Raw genomic sequence first — 20,812 nt, 5'->3', positions numbered from 1 at the left:
AGGACACGCCAGTGCAGGTGAAGACAGGCAGGCAGCCCCCTCATCCCATCCCCATTCCGATCCGTCATCAAGGAAAATCAAAGATGTAAGCAATCATCTTGTTTCCTCTCCTTTTCACTTCTAGTATTGTACTCTGTGGTGCATTACTCTTCATCCAAGGAGACTAACATCTGCAGGTGACCAAAGAGAAACCGAAGGGGAAATAAGATTTATTGGAAGAGGACGGGGAAGAAGAGAACAACGAGGCGGCCTAAGGCTCACTGATAAGATGAGGGGCAAAAACCAGCTGCAGAAGTGCGTTTAGTTCAGCTCCATAAGGTGGATGGGCTACAGGTGGAGGCAGGAGCCTGAAGGGTAACAGGAGTCAGGTGCTGAGCCACCAGGAGAAGGACCACCACGCAGCTCCATACTCCAACATGTGGTCCTTTCAACCAAGGCCAAAGTCAGGAGCCTAGAGCAACCAGGGCTGAGGGCTGGACTGAATGGCGGAAAGTGAACGTCCCCACAAGCAAATAAAGCTGTGTAGCATCAGGGACCCCTACACTGTCACTGTAATGGAAGCAATTTGCATTTAGCTGATTTTTCAGGGGTAACTCCCTTGAGTAACCAAATCCACTGAGATCAAACACTGCAAACCATAATGGAAAAAGGAATCTATGCATATATTAATGATTTTCATGCATGGAATGTACGATCAAAATGGGGTTTGAAACCCTCATACCTTTGACCATGATCTGTGAATATCCCTGTGTGACAAAGATAAAAAAATGACAGAAACTAGAGCAGCCAGAGGCAGGACAACAGAAATAATCACTAACACTATATAGCACCTTCTATATGCCAAGGGCTTTTAAGCATTTCACACGTATTGATATATTTCACCACACTTTAGGTAGATGCAGTTATTATTTCTATTTAAAAATGAAAAAATCCATCTCAGAAAGGTTACATGACTTGCCCAAGGTCCCCAGCTAGTTAGTGGCAGAGCCAGGATTCAAACGCAGGCAGTCTGCTTTGAGTCCACACCTTTCGCCACACCGTCATATGGTACAATGGGATATCCTGTCCAGTGTGCCTAGGCGCTGACGAGTAACAGCTCAAGGATGACCTTCCCAAACTCTAAGAGTTACACTTGTTCAATAAAAAGTCATCGTATGTAAGTAAAACTCGGTAAGAAGTGCCTTCATTCTGCCCTCTTCTCCACTCTTGGGCTTCCTTTTGTTTCACTTCTCTGAAGTTTCATTCACTCATCTGTAGTCTGAGCCTGCGTCATGTCTCGCTGACTGGAATGTTCCTCTTTAGCTCTGTTTCTTCCTGCCCATACTCCTCCGCCACTTCCCATTCCTGAATTCAGCAGAGTCGAGTACCCTAGCCCTGCTGAAAAGCAGCCCCCATCCCCTCATAGAAATGCTGCCTTGGCAGAGACGCATTGTCCGTGCAGGAGACCTCAGTGACGGTGATACGGAAGTCTTTTTGTGAGGGTCTGCAGCTCGTCCCTGCTACTGGCAGAATTCAGGATGCCTCCAACCTCGTTCAGGGTAACTCAGTAAGGTTATATTCACACAGCTCTCCATCAGGTGCAGCTCCCTTATGAGAAGTTTTGGCTCTCTGTGGGCATGGATGAAGTCTCATTGACCTTTACTGCCCCAAACAATATCCTGTACATCCTAGAGGCCCCACAGTGATTTGAACTTAAGTTTAAAGCTAAGAGATTCCTTCACATAATAATTTCATCAGTGCACTGCTTATTGTGTGAAAGCAATAGTTTAATTTTTCTAAAATTAAAAAGAAAAACGAATTCAGAGATCATTTAGTGACAACTCCAAAATATGGTAAAAATTTTATCTTAGTCATCAACTTACCCTCTTCTGGACATAACATATCCTTTTTGATTCTTTCTTTTTCAAGCCAAAGTTTCTCTCTTGGTTTGTTTATTTTCAGGAAGTAATTTCTTCTTATGTGCTTTTCTATATTAATAAAAATGAACAGACCGAATATGGGTTATATTAAATACATCTGGCCTGTCTCCCTCTTGGTAGGCTAAACTAATGATCCACCCCAGCAGGAAATGGCTTTCCCTCCTCTGAATTCTTGAAACTTGTTGCCTAAACAATTTACTTCATCCTTTTCGCATGCTGCCTGTATTTCTCTACTTGCATAATTTTCTCCAAGGAGGTAAACTTTTGAAGGGCCTCTTGGTCTGGGGCTGAACACAAGGTAGGCACTCACAAAATATAGGCTGTGAAAATAAATGAAGAAGTGAAATAATAAACTGGACAATAAGTTTCCAGACAAAAAAATGTCTTAATATGGACAACTCCTTCCTAAGACGCTAAATGAAGAAGTTTTAGTGACAACATGGCAGCACAAACCAGAACATTATAGTTTTTTAAAAAAACTATTAATAATCAACAATTGAGGTGGAAAGATGCTCTTGAACTTGGTGGAAGAATTCTGACTCTGCTTATGCTGTTTATAATAGACTCCTACTTAGTAGAAACGTTGTGCTTTTCATTTCTTATTCTTTTAACCAAAACTTTTGGATCTCCCTGCAAGTGTTACTTGAAAGATAACGGGTAAACGAGTTACTTCCCTTACAAACTTTATCGATACGAACCTTAAGTAGAAATTTTCTAGTTTTAAACTACAGACTGTTCTTCCTTTGTATTTCTTCTAGGTTGGCTTTGTGGAATTAAATGTCAGACCCTGAAAGGTGAATTTATGGCAGTTGGTTTAATACGTATGATACTTTAAAGCTTTTATGACAGTGAGTGTAAAGTCTGGGCACATAATGTGTGTGTGTGGGGGTGACAAAATGACGTGTGAATATTTGTCTCCTTGATCTGTTTTGACCAAACATTATTATTGATCGGAGTTATGACAAAGAGGAGGAATCAAAACACATGGGGATCACAGAGGCTGTTATGTTTATTGTGCAGAACAGACAGTGATAATCCACTAGAGGAATATTTTCCACAAGCAAGCGATTCAAAGTACAATCATAGACAGCAACTCTACATGAAGAACAAAGAATAAAGTTAGAAGACACTCAAAGGAACAGGGAGAAAGTCAACTGCAGTTAAACGTCTTGATACTTTCTTTTCTCCTGCAAACATGCAGAAATGGTAAAAGTTAAATGTCCAGTCTTACTTAGCCGAGACCAACAACAGCAAAGAACAGTCTTATAAAATTTATCTCCCACAAAAATAAACTATATATATAAAAATTTTATGATGTTCTTACTGTTCCATTGGCCACAAGCTTTTTTTTTTTTTTTCAGTATGAAAAATGAGGTATACTGGGGCTTAAGAGGTAGTAGTGTGTTTTGATTGTACAACGTAGAGGAAATAAAAGAGTAACTTCATCAGAGATGGAAATCGCTTGGTGCTCCAAGTTTGGCCAACACGAGCAACTGTGTCAGTTTTACAGGCTGGCCAATGAGGTTTCAAAAAGGCCCAACCAAAGTTATGGAATGGGACTTTAATTTTTATTAGCCACTGTGTATTTGCTTATTTAACGCATAGTTAGCAGTAATGTTGAGTTTCAATTCTCTCCATAGCTCCTTTGGTGATTCGCAACAGTGAGCGATTTGCCAGTCTCAGAGAGGGATGTGGGCTTGGAAGCTACCTCCCTGAAGTGGCTGGAAGAGAGATGGTTTTGAGTTTCGTTTGGCTTCAGAATGAAAAGCCACACTGACACAGCCCTCATGAGAAACTACCTCCTGGCCCAGTTGATAATAATACCATGTTAAAAAGTCAGCACACTCACTAGGAGAGAAAGGAATAAACACTCTACATAAGAAGCGCTTGAGACATATTACAAAAATCACATTTGTGTAAAATACATGAAAATCTTTGTCAAGCATTTTCTCATATTCAACTAATCTTAAAAACACATATTTCTGATTGCATCGTGCAAAAGCTGAGCTTGTTGCATCGCACCTACAAAGCTTCAAGTTTCTTTGAAGGTTGGCTTTAATGTATTTATTTGCAAAAGTAGGTAAAAATGTGTTCCTTTCTAGCAAACATCTTTTACAAAAATAGTTTTGAGTAGGGGTAGCTGCAGTTTGAACTATTTCAAACGTTGACAAAAATGAATGCTGCAAGTAACAAGTTCATTCCTTTTGAAGTCTGGAGGTAGGTCTTTGCAAGTCAATTAGTCCATTCCTTAAACAATTCATTTGAGGTACAGACTTGGAGGGTAATATTTAAACATTACAGTCAAATTTTGTGTGATGTGTAGTGCGATTGAGAAAAATGACCCTTAAGAACCTAGGAGCGACTTGGTTAAAAAAATATTCAAGTTAATGTAGAAATCTAGCAGAGAAGCTGAAACAAGTATTTGTAAAATTTTAATTAAAAAAAAAAAAAACATAGAAAAATACATAGCCATGCTGAAACACAGTAAGGAGACTGCTTCTTTAACTGTAATTAATTGTACAAAAAGAACCGCAGATGATTTGCATCACCTACCCATTAAGTATTTTTCTTGCATTGCTTGTGTATAGCAGCATGTAATAAGTACTAGACTGTAAATTAATTGTAACATTCAGAGGTAGTATTGAGTAGTGGGGATATATTGCATCTCTGGCTAAAAGTGCAGTTTGAATGAAGAGATGGTGAACTGAAGCCAAAGTAAAGAACCTCAGTCAGCCATCCTATGTCAAAACGTATTACTTGAAGTAACACATAAGCTTAATTTGAGGTAAGTGGTATTTAGGTCTTTCACGGAAACTGATACACAATGGAGAGAGAAAGAGAGAGAGAGAGAGAGAGAGAGAGAGAGAGAGAGAGAGAGAGAGAGAGAGAGAGAGAGAGAGAGAGGAGGTACTGCTTTTTTTTTGTCTTGTAAATTGTAGCATAACTGTAGCAAGAGAAATTTAGATTTCGCTCCTCCTACCTCATAATTCAGGTGAGTTCATCATGCATTATTCTTGTACCTTTTCATTAAATTACAATGAAGATAATTTTACTTGTCTAGGTTCCTTAAATGCTCTGAGGCTAACAAGTGCGATTTATTGCTAAATGGCATTTGGCTCCGTAGGAAGTAGATTTTACTCGGATGAGTGTTTTCCTGAAAACGAGTGGACGAGTAAATTTATTACTCCTACTGATCTGTGTGATATTCATAAATATAGGGGTTGGCAACACTTGTTTGCTTACTTCCCTTTCTGAAAAATGAACGTAACCTTTTCTCATCTGTTAGCTGAATGAAAGGATACATCAGCATTTCGTCTCGTTTAGAAATAAGAGTTAAAAAAAATCATCAAGTGTCTACAAGATTATATGAAAAAGAGAGAAGTAGTATCTAGTCCTATCTTTGGTGTTCTAAACAGAAGCTTCACTACAGCGCGCGGGTTGGGTGGTGTTTGAGGCGTACACAGTGTCACACACTGCGCCTTTTCAAAGTGAATGCCCAACGTCACAAGTGTGACACATTTCTTGTTTGTATGCAGTGCAGTGATTGACTAAACCTGATTCAGAGTTTTTCTCACCCACCCACTCTTGCTTATCAGATCAACAAACTATTAGTAGGTTAAGAAAAAAGAAAACAGTAATTTAAAGTTGCATTGTTAAACTGTGTCCCCTGTGTTTACAGCAGTTTTTCACTAAACCTGGGACTGTGAAGGGATTACAAAGAAGGTGATTAATATAGTCCTTTTAAAGGTTATGTGATTTCTCCCCCCCACCCCCGCCCCTCCCCCGCCCGCCCCACCCCATCCCAGATGAAAGTGGAAAGACCATGGCAACAGAGAGTAAGTGGTCACTGCAGTGTCTTCTCCCTTCAAAAGATCCAACTGCTGCTGAGGTAGAAATCAAATGTTGGCGCCTCCTAATCCTCTTCCGCAGACTCTTGTGAAGATGTCTCTTCAGTCTCCTCCTGGAACACACAAAGGGCACGACCATTAGCCTGTGTGGGCTGTTCTTACAAACAGTTCAGAGGTGACCTGTTTCCACAGCACATTATGCTTGCTTCAAAAGAGGATGCGGATGATTGGCAAGCCCCTCATTTCTAAGACTTCTCAAACTGTAATTGAGGAATCAAGGTGTTGTTTTTTCCCAGAGCAGTCATTAGCCACTGTTGACTTAAGGCTTGACATCATGGCGGCTGGTCAGCAAATTCAATTGTTTGCAGTCCAGAGAATGTCAGGCCACTCTTAATAACTAATTCGAGTAAAAAAGAAATGGTTCCATTTTTTTCCGACAGCGTGCTAGTAGTCATCAGTTTTAAAAACCAGCATACAAGTAAGAAAAATAAAGTCAAGGAGCTCCTTTCCGAAGGCATAAATAAACGCGTTTTCCAGATATTTGGTAATAATAGCTGATACTTTCACGCTACTTACGAGATGCTTTTAGGGACTATGTGCTATTACTCTCATTTTACAGATGAGAACATCAAGTACCATACCCAAAGTTACAGGGCATGTAGGGTCAGGGGTCTGAGCTAAGACAGGCGCCGGAACCTGTGTGTGTGACTATGACGCTGCTGCCACCAGGCAGAAGCAGCGTGAGGTCAGAAGTGAGCCTGAGAGGGCTGCAAGAGCTGACTGCTACTTTCCTCTCCAAATCCATTTCCTGGTTCTTGTATTTATTAAAGCACATTTTAAGACTATGACCAAAGTTTGGCATAACTGCTCAATCTCCATGTTCCTTGCACATCGACCAAAAATTTAATACCGTGCTCGCCAAGCAGAGAAAATCTAATATATATGTTTTTGCAGGGCCTCCTCTTCATATAAATCTAATTCCTCCTCTTTTCCTTTTTCTGATTCCTTGTGGTTCTGGAGTTTGTTGGAGTTTCTGCAGGCTGGCTTGAGCTGCACAGTTCTCTTTCCTTTTCCTTATTTTACAAATGTGTAGTCCGTTTCAGGACATGGGTGGTAAAGCAGAGACAATAAACATTTCTGATAAAAGCGTCCTTAGTGAGAAGATGATTTTTATCAAATGCTGCACAATGTCTCACAAGACGGCATGTGAGAAAGATCTGGGAGAAGAGGTAAACATTTACACCGGCAGCAAACTGAGCCTCTTTAAGAATGGCCAGCTTAAAACAGCTTATAGCAGTCTTCATACTTTAATAGATTTGATTTTCCACATGGCTTCATTTTGTCTGGGTGGCTAACTGACACAATTTATACCTCTCTTCCTTTCCCAGGTCACTACAGTACACCATTCAGTAACGCATGCCTTAAAGCTTGTCTGCATTATATGACCAAACTTCCATTCATTAGTGTTTGAAACACTTCAGCTGTGAAGGAGGTCCTAAATGCTACCATGTGTGACGCTTTTGCGTAAAAGCAGCAAACGGGAGGAAAAAAGCCCACATGAACGGATACTCACACACTCACATGATCTCTCTCTCTCTCTCTCTCTCTCTCTCTCTCTCTCTCTGTCTCTGTCTGTCTCTCTCTCTGTCTCTCTCTATCCTGGGCTTTAATCACAGGCCACTGCTTACTGCCAACCCTTTACAGAAGGTTTCAAACATTCTCTTCCCCCAAAGACTAAGAGAGCTGTAAATCCTGGGAATAAACACACATACAAATGAATGGATTACAGCTTAAAAAATATAACCACAGCAGCATCAAGTCATGAGATTTCACACCGGTTTTGTTTAGTCTGCTTTGGGTTATGTGGGAAATGTGGAACGTGTGAAGCTACCTCCACTCTACTCCCAACCCCCAAACTTCAGCCTTCACATATTTAAGCAGCAGGTTTATACCTCTTGATAGGCAACAGGCCATGACCCTGAGATTCTCTATGGAGTCCTGGCCACAAAGAAGGATGTAGCATGATCAAAGCCATGGAGAGACGAAATAGAGACAAGCCAAGGTTCAGCTGCCCTATGACCTTGTCTTTTCACTTAATATTTAAATTCCAGAAAGTCAGTAAGCTGTTCAGCAGATACACTCTTCATCCATCCCCAAATGACTCATTTCTCATTACGACATGAGGTGTGGACTTTGGTTACTACTCTGAAACAGACCTCAGCATAAAATCCGGCAGGTCTATTTTATTCCATCTTTTCCTGGTTAAAAAATTAATAGAACTCAGTTAAGCTGGAAACCCTCCTGGATGTAGCTGTAATTATTCCACCTCTAACCACTCGATTTTTCTGTACTATCTGGAAACCAAAGTACTTACAAATCCGGAAGGAAATAGAATTTTCAGGCCATGAACTTACAGAGACCTTGTAGTAAATGAAATGTGATCAGCTTTTCAAAACATCCCCAGAAATTTTGTTTGATTTGAGCTCTCGAAGCTCCTGATATGTAAATGGTTTATTCAAATACCTTAAATACAACTCAGCTGAAAATGATGTTTCCTCATATTGTATCCTTTACTTAACAGTTCTTAATACAACACGAACACTTGTTTTATTTATTTAGTTTTTAAATATTTAAATTTTAGTTATATTCAATGATTGTGATTTTTAAAAAAGGATTATATCCTAATATAGCTAACATACATTATATTAGTTTCAGGTGTACACTATAGTTATTCAACATTTATAAACCTAAAGAAGTGGTCCATCGGACACCATACCATGCTATCACAATATTACTGACTATATATTTGCTATGCTGTATATTACATCCCCATGACTTGTTTTACACCTGGAAATTTGAACCTCTTATTCCCCTTCAGCTTTTTGCCCCCTTTTAAAATTTTTCAATTACAGATGACATTCAATATTATTTTATATTCATTTCAGGTGTATAGCATAGTGGTTAGACATTTGCATAATTTAAGTGATTCCCCCTGACTAGTCTAGTACCCACCTGGCACTATGCATAGTTATTACCATATCATTGACTACATTCCCTATGCTTTACTTTACATCCCCATGACTATTTTGTAAGTACCAATTTGTACTTAATCCCTTCACCTTTTTCACCGTTCTCATGTATCAACCCAATAAATCAAGTACCCATCTGATATCATGCATAGATATTACATACAATACTATTGACTATATTACTTATGTTATACTCTACATTCCCATGAGTATTGTGTAACAACCAATTTGTACTTCTTAATCCGTTCCCCTTTTTCACTCACCCTCAACCCCCCCCCCCATCTGGCAACCATCAAAATGGTTCTCTGTATCTATGAGTTTGTTTCTGTTTCATGTGTTTATTTTGTTCTTTAGATTCCACTTATAAGTGAAATCATATGACATTTGTCTTTCTCTGTCTGACTTACTACATTTAGCACAGTACCCTCTAGGTCCATCCATTTTGTTGCAGATGGCAAAAATTCATTCTTTTTTATGGCTGAGTAATAGTCTGTTGTATATATGTACCACCTCTTTATCCATTCATCCATTCAGGGATACCCAGGTAGCCTTCATAGCTTGGCCATTGTAAATAATGCTTCAATAAACATATAGATGCACATGTCCCCTCGAAGTAGCATTTTGGGTTTCTCTTCTGATAAATAACCAGAAGTGGGTTTACTGGGTCCTTCTTTGTCTCTTGTAGCCTTTATTTTAAAGTCTATTTTGTCTGGTATAAGAATTGTTACCTCAGCTTTTTTGTTTGTTTCCATTTTCAGGAAATATCTTTTTCCATGCCTTTACTCTCAGGCTGTGTGTGTCTTTCAATCTGATTTCTCTTGTAGGCAGCATATATATGGGTCTTATTTTTTTTTATCCACTCAGCCACCCTATAGCTTTTGACTGAAGCATTTAATCCATTTACATTGAAAGTAACTGTTGATAGATATATAGTTATTGCCATTTTATTATTCATATCATCTATGTATCTATCTATGTATCTATCTATGTATGTATCTATGTATGTATCTATGTATCTATGTATCTATGTATCTATGTATCTATCTATCTATCTATCTATCTATCTATCTATCTATCTATCTATCTATCTATCTATCTATCTATCTATCTATCTATCTATCTATCTATTTTTCATCTTAAAGAAGTCCCTCCAAGATTCCTTGTAATATTGGTTTGGTGATGATGAACTCCTTTAGCTTTTTCTTTTCTGGGAAGCTCTTTATCTCTCCTTTGATTCTAAATGATAACTCTGCTGGGTAATCTTGGTTGTAGTTCCTTGCTTTTCATCACTTTGAATATTTTCTGCCAATCCCTTCTGGCCTGTGAAGCTTCTGTTGAGAAATCAGCTGACAGTCTTATGGAAACTCCCTTGTAGGTAACTGACTACTTTTCCCTTGCTGCTTTTAAGAGTCTTTGTCTTTAACTTTTGGTATTTTAATTATGATGTGTGTCTTGGTGTGGGTCTCTTTGGGTTCCTCTTGTTTGGGACTCTCTGCACTTCCTGGGCTTGTATGTCTATTTCCTTCACCAGGTTAGGAAAGTTTTCTGTCATTATTTAGTCAAATAGGTTTTCAATCCCTTGCCCTCTCTCTTCTCATTCTGGTACCCCTATGATGAGAATGTTGGTACGCTTGATGTTTTCCCAGAGGCCCCTTAAACTGCCCTCATTTTTTTTTTTTAAGCTTCTTTTTTCTTCATGCTATTCTGTTTGGGTATTTTCTGCTACTTTATCTTCTAAATCGCTGATGCAATCCTCTGCTTTCTCTAATCTATTTATTCCCTGTAATGTAGTCTTCATTTCAGTTGTTGTATTCTTTATTTCTGACTGGTTCTTTTTTATATTGTCTAGCTCCATGTTTATGTTTCCTATCTCATTGTTGACATTCTCTCTGAGATCATTGAGCATCCTTATATATAGTGTTTTGAACTCTTCTTCTGGTAGATTGTCTCTATTTTGTTTAGTTCTTTTTCTGGAGCTTTGTTCTGTTTCTTTACTTGGAACATGTTTCTTTGTCTCCCCATTTTGGCTGACTCCCTGTGTTTCTTTCTATGTATTAGGTAGGGCTGCTGTGTCACCTAGTCTTTAGAGTGGCCTTATGTAGTAGGTGTCCTGTGGGGCCCAGAGAGCAGTCTCCCTAAGTCACCAGAGCCAGGCACTCCAGGTATGTCCCATGTGTGGGTTATGTGTGCCCTCCTGCTGCAGTTGTGCCTTGGTTGCTCTGTGAACATCTATAGGAGGGACTGACCCTCAGGTTCATTGTCTATGAGGATTGGCCATGGCTATAGTGGTGTAGGGGTTGACCCTATGGAACAAGATTCATTATAGCAGGGCTCTGGTGCCTGCCTAGTCTGCCCTTTGGGTGTGTCATCCTTGGAGGCGTCGAAATGATGCTCCAGCTCAGTGCAAAACTGGCCATTAGGTGTGCAAGCCACAGGTCTCCTGAGGGGATCCTCTACATGCCAAGTTCAGTCATAGCCTATGTCCTGCCCAGGGCCACCTGGCATGAGCCACAAAGCAATCTACAGATGGTCACTGCCTGTGCTGTGCTTAGAGGTGCCTGAAGAGTCCAAGCCATGAACCAAGGCCGGCTGTCACTAGTGCCGAGCTTAGGGCTGCTCAGCCAGAAGTATGGGACATGCCAAAGTGAGATGCTGCTCATTTGGGTTTTGTGAACCTTTGAGAGATTTTAAGACAATCTACAGCATGAGCCAAGGCAGGCTGTTTGTATGGAAAAGCTGCTGGAAGTGGCTTGGGTGGGCCTGAAAGTTGGATGGGGTGAGGTCTCAGGGAATCACCAAGGCGGGGCTTAAAGAGGATGTTAGCCAGGTTGATGGAGACTCAGATATGGTGCCAGCCTGTGTCTGCACGCAGGAAGGGAAGAGGGCTCAGTAAAGAAATAATGGTTTCCACCAGCTCCTCCTGTTGGAAAAAGCTGCCGCTCCATTCCTTGCCCTATAGCCAGGCAACTCAGTTCCTTCCCATATGACCCTGGTACCTTTCAAGCAACTGCCCCAGTGCTGGAGCTCAGAACAAGTGAGTCCATCAGTGAGTAAGTCCATGGATGGGCCCTTTAAGAGGAATGCCTGGGAGTGCAGCCACCCTCTGTCTCACTCAGCCACAATCTCTGCTGGTTTTCACAGCCAGAAGTTATGGGGATTTCTCTCCCCAGTACTGGACCATTGGGCTGGGGAGGTGGGGCTGGTACTGGGACCCCTCACTTCTCCCAGGGGGATCGTTGTGGCCTAGATATCCCTCCTGATTATAAATAGTCACACGCAGGTGTGGGGCCAGTCTGTTCCACGTCTCTACACCTCGTACCACTCAAGGTGGCTTCTTCTGTGTGTCCTTAGTTGTAGGGCTTTGGTTCAGCTAGACTTCAGCTGATTATCAATGATGGCTGTTCTGTAGTTTAGTTGTAATATTGATGTAGTTGTGAGAAGAGGTAAGCACAGCGTTTGTCTACTCTGCCATTGACTGATCACCTGAATAGTTGTTTTATTAAGGTATCTTTCCATTGATCTTGAAATTCTTCTACTAGAAGCTGTCAGTCAATACTGGGTACATAACTAGGATGTCGGAGGGCAGGAGCCTCACTCCATTAAACTTTTGGCATGCTCATAATGATGGTTTCCTCAAACATCTAGTTGGTGTTGAGCTCTCTCTTCTTTGCATAACCCTGACTGGCCACCCTCTAAAGGACAGCATGGGTGCCAAATGGATGATCATTGGTGAGGTGTGTGGCACTTCTCACCTCTTCAAACCTCAGCTCTCACCTTTCCAGTGGCTTGGCCTTTTGCTACATGTGTGGTTGCTGTGACAAAAGTGTTAGTGTAAAAAGAAGAAATAGCCTCCTTGTTAGGGATGAAGATAAAGTTGGAAATCCACCCTCAGCTGCCTTAAGTGTCCTGGCTGGCCAGATCTCATGGAGGGCGCTTCTGTGGTGCAAAGAGTGGACAGCAACTGGTGACTTTGGAAATAGGCACCTGGCTCTGACGTCCCCAATGAATCTGATTTCCATAGCAGAGTAGCTGCTAGGAACCCCTGACGTTCAATCCTCTTCAGTAATTTAGAGGACATTGTCACTTACGGCAGATAATAGCTTGCACCTTGAAATCTTTATTTAAATTGCTTCATATTTGCCACATATGGCCAAAGAAACTTTGAGCTTGTGTAGCTCCCCAAGAGCAGCTTTGAGGCAATAATGAGATTGAAATACTGTAGCCAAGAATTTACACATTTCATTAAGGCCTAGTAGGCACGGTGGGAAGGCCAAACAGCAGCAGTCTGGTCAAGAAGGCTTACTCTTGGAACGGGGCTTCTGGCATGTAGGAAAAAAGGACTTTCAAAGTGGAAGTGCACAGTGATATTTTTATGAGCACCAGCCACTAAGGATTCTAAACACTGAACAGCTCCCAGCCAATCATGCAGTTATTTTACAAAGAACTGAGGCTGCATCATACCAGGGCGAAACATGCACATTTTGGGGGCAGAAAACTGATGAGAGGGAAAGGAAAATGGGCAAAGTTGGAGAACTATATTTTTATTATGACTCTTGGAAAATTGCACTCATTTTGCTTGAGTTTTTCTTTTGTGAATGAAAAAAAGGAATTTAATAAATGTAACTCTTTCCTGGCTTTGGCTAAGTTTGGACAAACCCCACTACAACCTAGAAATATAGTTTGTACATATGTCCATTCTTTTAATTTGGTTTAACACAATGCATGTGGCATATACCTTTGGGTATACTTCCACTAATTGACTCAAAAGGAGGAAGAAGACAGCCCAGTATTCAACCCTATCCCCTAATGCTGGATGGAATTTTATAATGTCTTAAAAGTTGAATCATAGATTTTTACCATACAGACATGGGTAAGGGTGTGTGCTGGAGAAAAGTGCAGTATGTAATGCAAGAGCTGAAGCTCTGGGTTTAATTTTCAGATGCAGACTAAACAGCAGGTCTGCAGTGGAAGGGAGGCCAGTAAATGCTAAGTAAAATTGAGAAATGGAAATACTCTCCCTGCAAACTTGAGGAGTTGTGTCACCACGATGCCCCTCTTTGTGTGTAACAAGGAGTGTAAAATCACAGAAGTCCATATTGGCTTTCATAAGTCCTTATTTTTTACTCCTTGCTTGCAAAGAATCCTGCAACTCTTTTATTATAAAATATTACAGGCTAGAAATGCATTTGCAATTTAAGTTATCTTGACAGTAAACTTAACAAATAACTGATAATCTAGAAAGAGTAGTTATGGTTTTATGACATACTCTTTTTGTCATCTTAATATGCTTAATTCTTTAAGGAATTGGTGTGACACATTTAAGAGTTTTTCACATTTGTGACTATCTCGAGCCAGTCCAGTCACAAGAGAAATAATGGGCTTTCCTTCTCAGCAATGATGAGAAACCAACTACGATTGCATCTGCAGCTAAGCAACCTGCAAGACCACGAAGCTGAATTTTTCTATTTCTCTGTCAGATATTTTAACTTAAAATGGATTGGGACTGTTTAACTTAATGGAAAGTGATTATTTCCTCCAACTAGGAAAAGTTTATATCAGATTTTTTTTTTAAAAAAATGTTAAATGGAACATATATAAACCATAAAATCTGGCAAGTGCAAGGGAATCTGGTGGAAATACTAGAAGGGAAATACGTTTTTCAAAAGGAGATTTAAGAAGTTGGGATGTGTATAGCATTTGTTCCTGATCTTTTCTTTATTTGAACTTTATGTATGTAAAAATATACAATCATCAGGACGACCTTGCCTGTGTTACCATCAAGGTAATAAAGTCAGTTTTAAGGTCTTATTGGGCGATGTTTAAAGTAAAGACGGCAGATCCGAGATGTCACTGGCCACAAGTACGAACCCTGACATTAATGGGTTGTCTATTTGTGCCTTATTCCCATTCTGTGAGAGCCATAATGATACTACCCATTTAGCTGCTTAGTAGGGTGTGAGGGAAACATGTGACAACCAAAAGGGAAAGCTTGGGGGGGAAAAATGAAAATCCTGAAAGACAATAATGTGAACCTGTGATTATTAATTACCATTATTCATTCTGTTCATTTCTTTAACTGTGGTTCAATGATAGATTGTTGAGAAAGAAAACAAAAACAAACAAAAAAAACACGATTAAACAATGCCTCCAAAAGAAAACAAAATAAGACGTCTTTAGGTTTCTAAAATGCACTCCTGTTTGTCTCATTTGTGCCCTTGATCAGAGTTCCATCACTGAAAATATGGCAAACAGAGGTTACATGCACCCCTAGGATGCTACAAATGTCTTTCCTGGGAGGAAGGACTTTTTAAATGTATCTCCAGAAGGGAGTCACCCTTTTCAGAGAGGGAAATCATTTTATGTCTAAACTATTGCAAGCTTCAGCATCCTACAAGTCATCATTTCTGAGGATCATGAGTTGGATCAGTTTTCCATGCCAGTTTTAATTCTTATTGAATGAGCCTCATGTTTAAAAAATAGCTAACGACGTGGCAAAAGGATTTTTGCATGACGGAAGCACTCAGAAGAAGGGAATTTATTTACACATTTCCCAAACTGTTGAGGAGTCTTCTTGTTTTTGTGCAAAATAGTTTAAAAAAATGGTTAGGTTGGAGGCTGCTTACTGGTTATGTTCCAGATGTGTTTACTGATGAATAGATTAGGAGAAACGTTTTCTCTTTGTTTTCTATGTGTATAAAACTTTGCATAACTTGTATTTGCTGCCAGGGAACAGAACATTTCTGGATTTTAATCATTGTTGCACCAATTGTTTTTCATGATCCAGAGAGAGGACTTTTGAATAAGGTTATAAAAATATAAATAATAATAGTAATTCAACAAATAATTATTCAATGAACATCTAAGTATCCAGTCAACATTTCCTGAATGCAAAGGAATTATCTTGGAGAAAGAAACATATTTGAATTCAAACATTAAAAATTTTCTTCGAAAGACTAGTTTTGAAGCTAGCTACTATTACGCATATTAATTTGGGTCAGTAAGTATGGATAATTATAAGAAAGTTTACATATTTAATAAATAGTTGGTTTTTATCCAGTTCATATCAGAATGCAGAGGAAAAAGGAGGCAGACATTACCATTTTATTTTTTGCCTAATCCACAGACTTCACCATATTGTTAAAAACAATCATACTCTTTTTAAAAAGTTCCTACAGGAAATTTGTCTAGTCCAGAAACTCTAAATTTTTCCTTCTGGAGTTTTATATATTGCCCCAAATTGAGTGATGTTCTTTCACTTCGTTAGAAGTTTATGTCATGTCTACAAGACATTCCCTGCCAAGAAACAAACAGCTGGATTCATCTTGCCAATATTCCTCTATTACAACTGTTAGCTAAGCTAATTACTTCATATGTTTACAGTTAATAATCATTTTGATATACTTCCTCTCCCCTACCCCTGTGCTGTTATATCATTGACCTACTTTATTGAAGGGTTAACCGCTGGTTTCTACTTGGCTCTCTCCTTTTCCCCTGACCTTTGCAATGTTAGAGGTCAAGAGTGAAATCAAAAAGTATTTCCTATACAACAAAACAGTGCCACTCAGCATGGACTTTGATATAATTCTTCATGTTTTACCAGTTGGTACCAAACATTTACTGGCCCACAAAATGTTTTACCAGATTGAAAGAGCATAAGTAGGAAAATAAATAAATCAGTACTCTTTATGACTTAGGCAATATAAATCACTATGCTCCCTGAGTGAGTAGAAGAGTGACTATTTGCAAGTTTGATTTATTATGAACTATTTACTGCATTGGCCAAGGTGCCATATAAAAGATGAGTGTTAGAGTGAGAATGCTCTCCCCTCTTTCTCCTTCCTCCTTCCTCTTTTGTATGTCTAGACTAAAAGCCCCCAGTAAAAATGCCTTCTTTGAGAACAAGATGTTGACTGCAATTCATCAACTTGCTTGTCCCAAAATGAAATCTCTCATTTTGCTCCAAACAATGTTTAGGTTGTCTGAAATATAAACATCCTTAAAACTGCCCTTGAAGTCTCTGTAAAAACATTCAACAGGGTTGTTTTTTTTTTTGAAGGGGGAAAAAAAATCTCATGATAACCAAGGCTTACTGAGATTTCTTTGCCCTGGTACACACCACCCTCAGGAGATGTTACTTGCAGGTAAAAACTCTATTTTGAAATGGATAGCTTTGTTTCCAGTCTTTTAAAAACTGAAAACCTTCCAATTCTCTCATTGGGAAATTGAAAGGGAGCAGGTTTATACCTGTCTTAATTGCTAGAGGTGTAGCTTGCCAGAGCTATACAACAATGAGGAAATTGGATTGAAAGGAAGGAGAACTGTTGGTATTTTTAAAACCTGTTTTTACCCTTTGGGTAGGGCTCCAATGAGAAATAAAAAGTCTGAATTATGTATAAGGAATCACTTCTAATCTCAGTCTAAGGCCTTAAAAGGGGCAAATCAAGAAACAATAAGATACCTGACAAGCCAGTAAAACCTTGTTGGAAGTCTGAAACGGAGCGAGATTTATTCTTATCTAAATAAAACCTTGAGAAACAAAGCTCTCTCTATCAATAATAACCTGACACGTTTCTGCTATGTCATTTATTAAAACAACAACGACAACACCTACCACTATTTCCTACTAGAGTTAAGAATGTAATCCATATGGCTGAGAATTCAACTGCTTCAAATTGTTAAAAAACTCGGAAATTTGCAAATTTTTATTTATTGCTTCTTTTATCCCTTTAAATGAAAATATAGTAGTAGTTCCTAGTAAGCTTTGTTTTCCCTAGTTTGGGAATTTTAAAACAAATTGAATATTGCAGATTGTCTTCTTTAGATTTATAAGAGACTATAACTTTTCCATTAGGATTATGGGACACACTAAAAGTTTGTAGCTGATGGCACCTGGTGGATTTTTGCAAACACAAACCTCCGCAGTAGGGTTCCCTTTAAATTTTTATTCCTCCCCAGACACATGTACTTATATACACAAACACAACTGTGTATCTAAATTTTGAGATTTATCACAATCCCGAGTTGGTCTCCTCAGAGTGAATTTTTTCACATTGTAGTTCAGTTTCAAGAAGTGGGCACTCTTGAAGCTATGAGGAGGTTTCAGAAAATGATGGATTTAGGAGACGTTGCAATAGAGCCACTGTAATTCTAGATACCATGTCTCCCCGAAAATAAGACCTAGCTGGACAATCAGCTCTAATGCATCTTTTGGAGCAAAAATTAATCTAAGACCTGGTCTTGTTTTACTATAAGACCGGGACTTATATAATGTAATGTAATGTAATGTAATGTAATGTAATGTAATATAATATAATATAATACCGAGTCTTATATTAATTTTTGCTCCAAAAGACGCATTAGAGCTGAGTGTCTGGCTAGGCCTCATTTTCGGGGAAACACAGTACATGTGATATACATAATAGTGAAAGTGACCCTGACTGCTTTAGTCCTAATGATAGGATGTAGCAATTACTATAAGATTTCCCCCTTAGTTAAAAAACATCCCTATTTTAAAAGCAAGCAATAAAAACACTTAAGGTAAAAAGGATAGTAGTTTAAAACTAATTGGAATCCTAGAATTTTCTAGCATATGCACCTCTGGAAATGAAAAACCTAACAACCAAAAGTAAGTCAGAACGTAATAATACTCCCTGGAATTTATACAATTATGAATCTCTCAAAATGTTCTTGGGAGTAAGGGAAGAGGCGTTGTTATTAGCCCATTTCATAGGTACATAAATAGGGCACAGAGAGATTAATTTGCCCAGCGATGGGGCCAGAAAGCAAAACCTAGGTCTCCATACACATCGCTGAGCCCTTTTCTGTAGATATCAAATATTTAATTGTGCTAAAATCTTCACCACCTAAAAACAGGATCTAAATGTAACCCCTCAGAGTACTGTTGAGGAAGAAAGGATATGAGCCTGAGTTAATCCAGACTGCCACATGGAAAAGCCATCGGGGGAGTATTTTGAAAGAAACAGATGAAAAAGGAAGAGATTCTTTTGAACGTAGTATAACATTTACATTATCCTCCATAAACTCCCATGTAGTCCCTGTGTTTATATAATTTATCACCGTGTCCTTAGACAATATAGATTAGGGAGCCCAATGAGCTCATGTCCTTTTTTCTATTTCTGAGTCTGAATTCTCCTTTCAAGGGCAAATCTGGAATCGGGTCTGTAAGACAGCCAGATTCATCAGTGAAGACCAACTCAATTCATCTGTAGCTTCTTTGATGTTTCTGATTCTCTTGGGAAAAATTTATGACTTCACTTATTTCTTGGTGTATTACTGCCCAATTTGCAACCAGTTTCAGTCACACTGATAATCTCCACCTATGATTTATTTGTTTCTGCCTCTCTACGTTTGAATGTGCCATTCATCTCATCTATAACGTCTTCCTTTCTTTCCCCTAATTTATGTCTCCATTTTCCCTTTTGCAACTAAACAACAACAAAAGCAAAACTCTTCCAGGAATCACCCTCTTAATAATTTCCTTATGGCGTCCTACCCATTCATCTATATCCCCTATGTGTCTCATAAACTTTGACAATCTGTGTCATTTGCTTCAAATGGTCAAGCTGCTTCTCATGTCTGTTCACTGACCTGAGTGTCTTCATCGCTGGCTGCACATTAAAATCACTTGGAGAGTTCATAAAAAATACTGATGCTTGAGTCTCCAGACCAAATAATCAGAATCACTGAAGGGTGGGGCCAATGGTGTGTAAGTAAATATTTAACAACTTGCTCTCCAGGAAAAAACATGTTCTGATTTTTTTTTAGTATTTGTCAATTGCCATGGTGTAAATACTCCAAATGTAGTGGATTTGAAGCCGCTTACTTGAATGTAGATAGGGAAGAGATACGATTGGCTCACAAAAGCTGTCTCCAGTGCACACATGAGATTATGTGTGTGTGTGTGTGTGTGTGTGTGTGTATGATATATGATGATATATGTCATAATCATATAAATATACATGGTCACACACACACACACCCATATACAGTATTCCCCCCTTATCTACGGTTTTACTTTCTGCGGTTTCAGTTACCTGCAGTCAATCTTGGTCCTAAATGGCAAATTTCAGGAATAAACAATTCCTAAGTTTTAAATTGGGTGCTGTTCTGAGTAGCGTGATGAAATTTTGTGCTGTCCTGTTCTGTCCTACCCAGGACGTGAATCTTCCCTTTGTCCAGAATATCCACGCTGTATATGCTACCCGCCCGTTAGTCACTTAGTAGCCATCTGGGTTATCAGATTGGTTATCAGAGATTGAAAGATCATATTCACATAACTTTTATTAGAACATATTGTTATAATTGTTCTATTTCATTATTAGTTATTGTTACTCTCTTACTGTGCTTAATTTATAAATTAAACTTTATCACAGGTATGTAGTATAGGAAAAAACATATATACATATATATATATATGACTCAGTACTATCTGCAGTTTCAGGCATCATCTGGGAGTCTTGGAATGTATCCCCCTCGGATAAGGGGAAACTACTGTGTGCATGTGCGTGTGCGTGTGTGTGTGTGTGTGTAATTGCTAGGTGATTCTAATATGCAGCCAAGGTTAAGAACCTCTGAACTAGATTACACATTTCTCAGATGCAGTGACTATGTTGGTTTTTCTGTTTTGTTTTGTTTTTTTGTTTTTTGTTTTTTTTTGCCTCAGCTTCCCTATAACACCAAGAATAGAGACTGAATCAATGTTGTTAACAGGCCACATAAGGTTATTATTAATCTATCATTCACATCCTATGATACAACAGTGAACACGCAGTATCTTTTGACTAAAATGCACAGAATTATAAATTCACTTTCTCTTGATTTTCTTACTGATGAAGAGTGAGACGCTAAATATATTTGGAATGTCCTACTTAAAATGTCAAGTTTTTGTTTATATTTCCTTTTATTTAATACTGCTTACAAACAAACACTGGATATTTATTTTTAGTGCCTCCTACCCCTTTCAGCTTTTAGATATGGGAGCAGCCAGGAAAGTGAT

The 20,812-nt window shown here is 38.9% G+C and overlaps 1 protein-coding gene and 1 long non-coding RNA gene across 2 annotated transcripts in view; one reads left to right on the top strand and one right to left on the bottom strand.

Moving 5' to 3' along the window:
* LOC109447781 (uncharacterized) overlaps positions 1-1,053 on the top strand; it is a 54,192-nt gene extending 53,139 nt beyond the window's left edge. Inside the window, exon 4 of the long non-coding RNA XR_016022169.1 lies at positions 125-1,053. This is a non-coding gene — a long non-coding RNA (uncharacterized LOC109447781). The remainder of the gene's footprint in view (positions 1-124) is intronic.
* Positions 1,054-5,721: 4,668 nt separating this feature from the next.
* Positions 5,722-20,812, bottom strand: part of HMGA2 (high mobility group AT-hook 2) — a 134,948-nt gene continuing 119,857 nt past the window's right edge. Inside the window, exon 5 of the mRNA XM_074325456.2 lies at positions 5,722-5,880. Within this exon, the coding sequence (XP_074181557.1) occupies positions 5,833-5,880 (48 nt within the window). The 3' untranslated portion in view covers positions 5,722-5,832. The remainder of the gene's footprint in view (positions 5,881-20,812) is intronic.

Source organism: Rhinolophus sinicus, chromosome 1 (genome assembly GCF_057876585.1).
Source record: "Rhinolophus sinicus isolate RSI-liver-muscle chromosome 1, RSI-T2T, whole genome shotgun sequence".
Lineage (NCBI taxonomy): Eukaryota > Metazoa > Chordata > Mammalia > Chiroptera > Rhinolophidae > Rhinolophus > Rhinolophus sinicus.
Note: the sequence above shows the minus strand (reverse complement) of the source record. Positions and strands in the feature narration are given on the sequence as shown.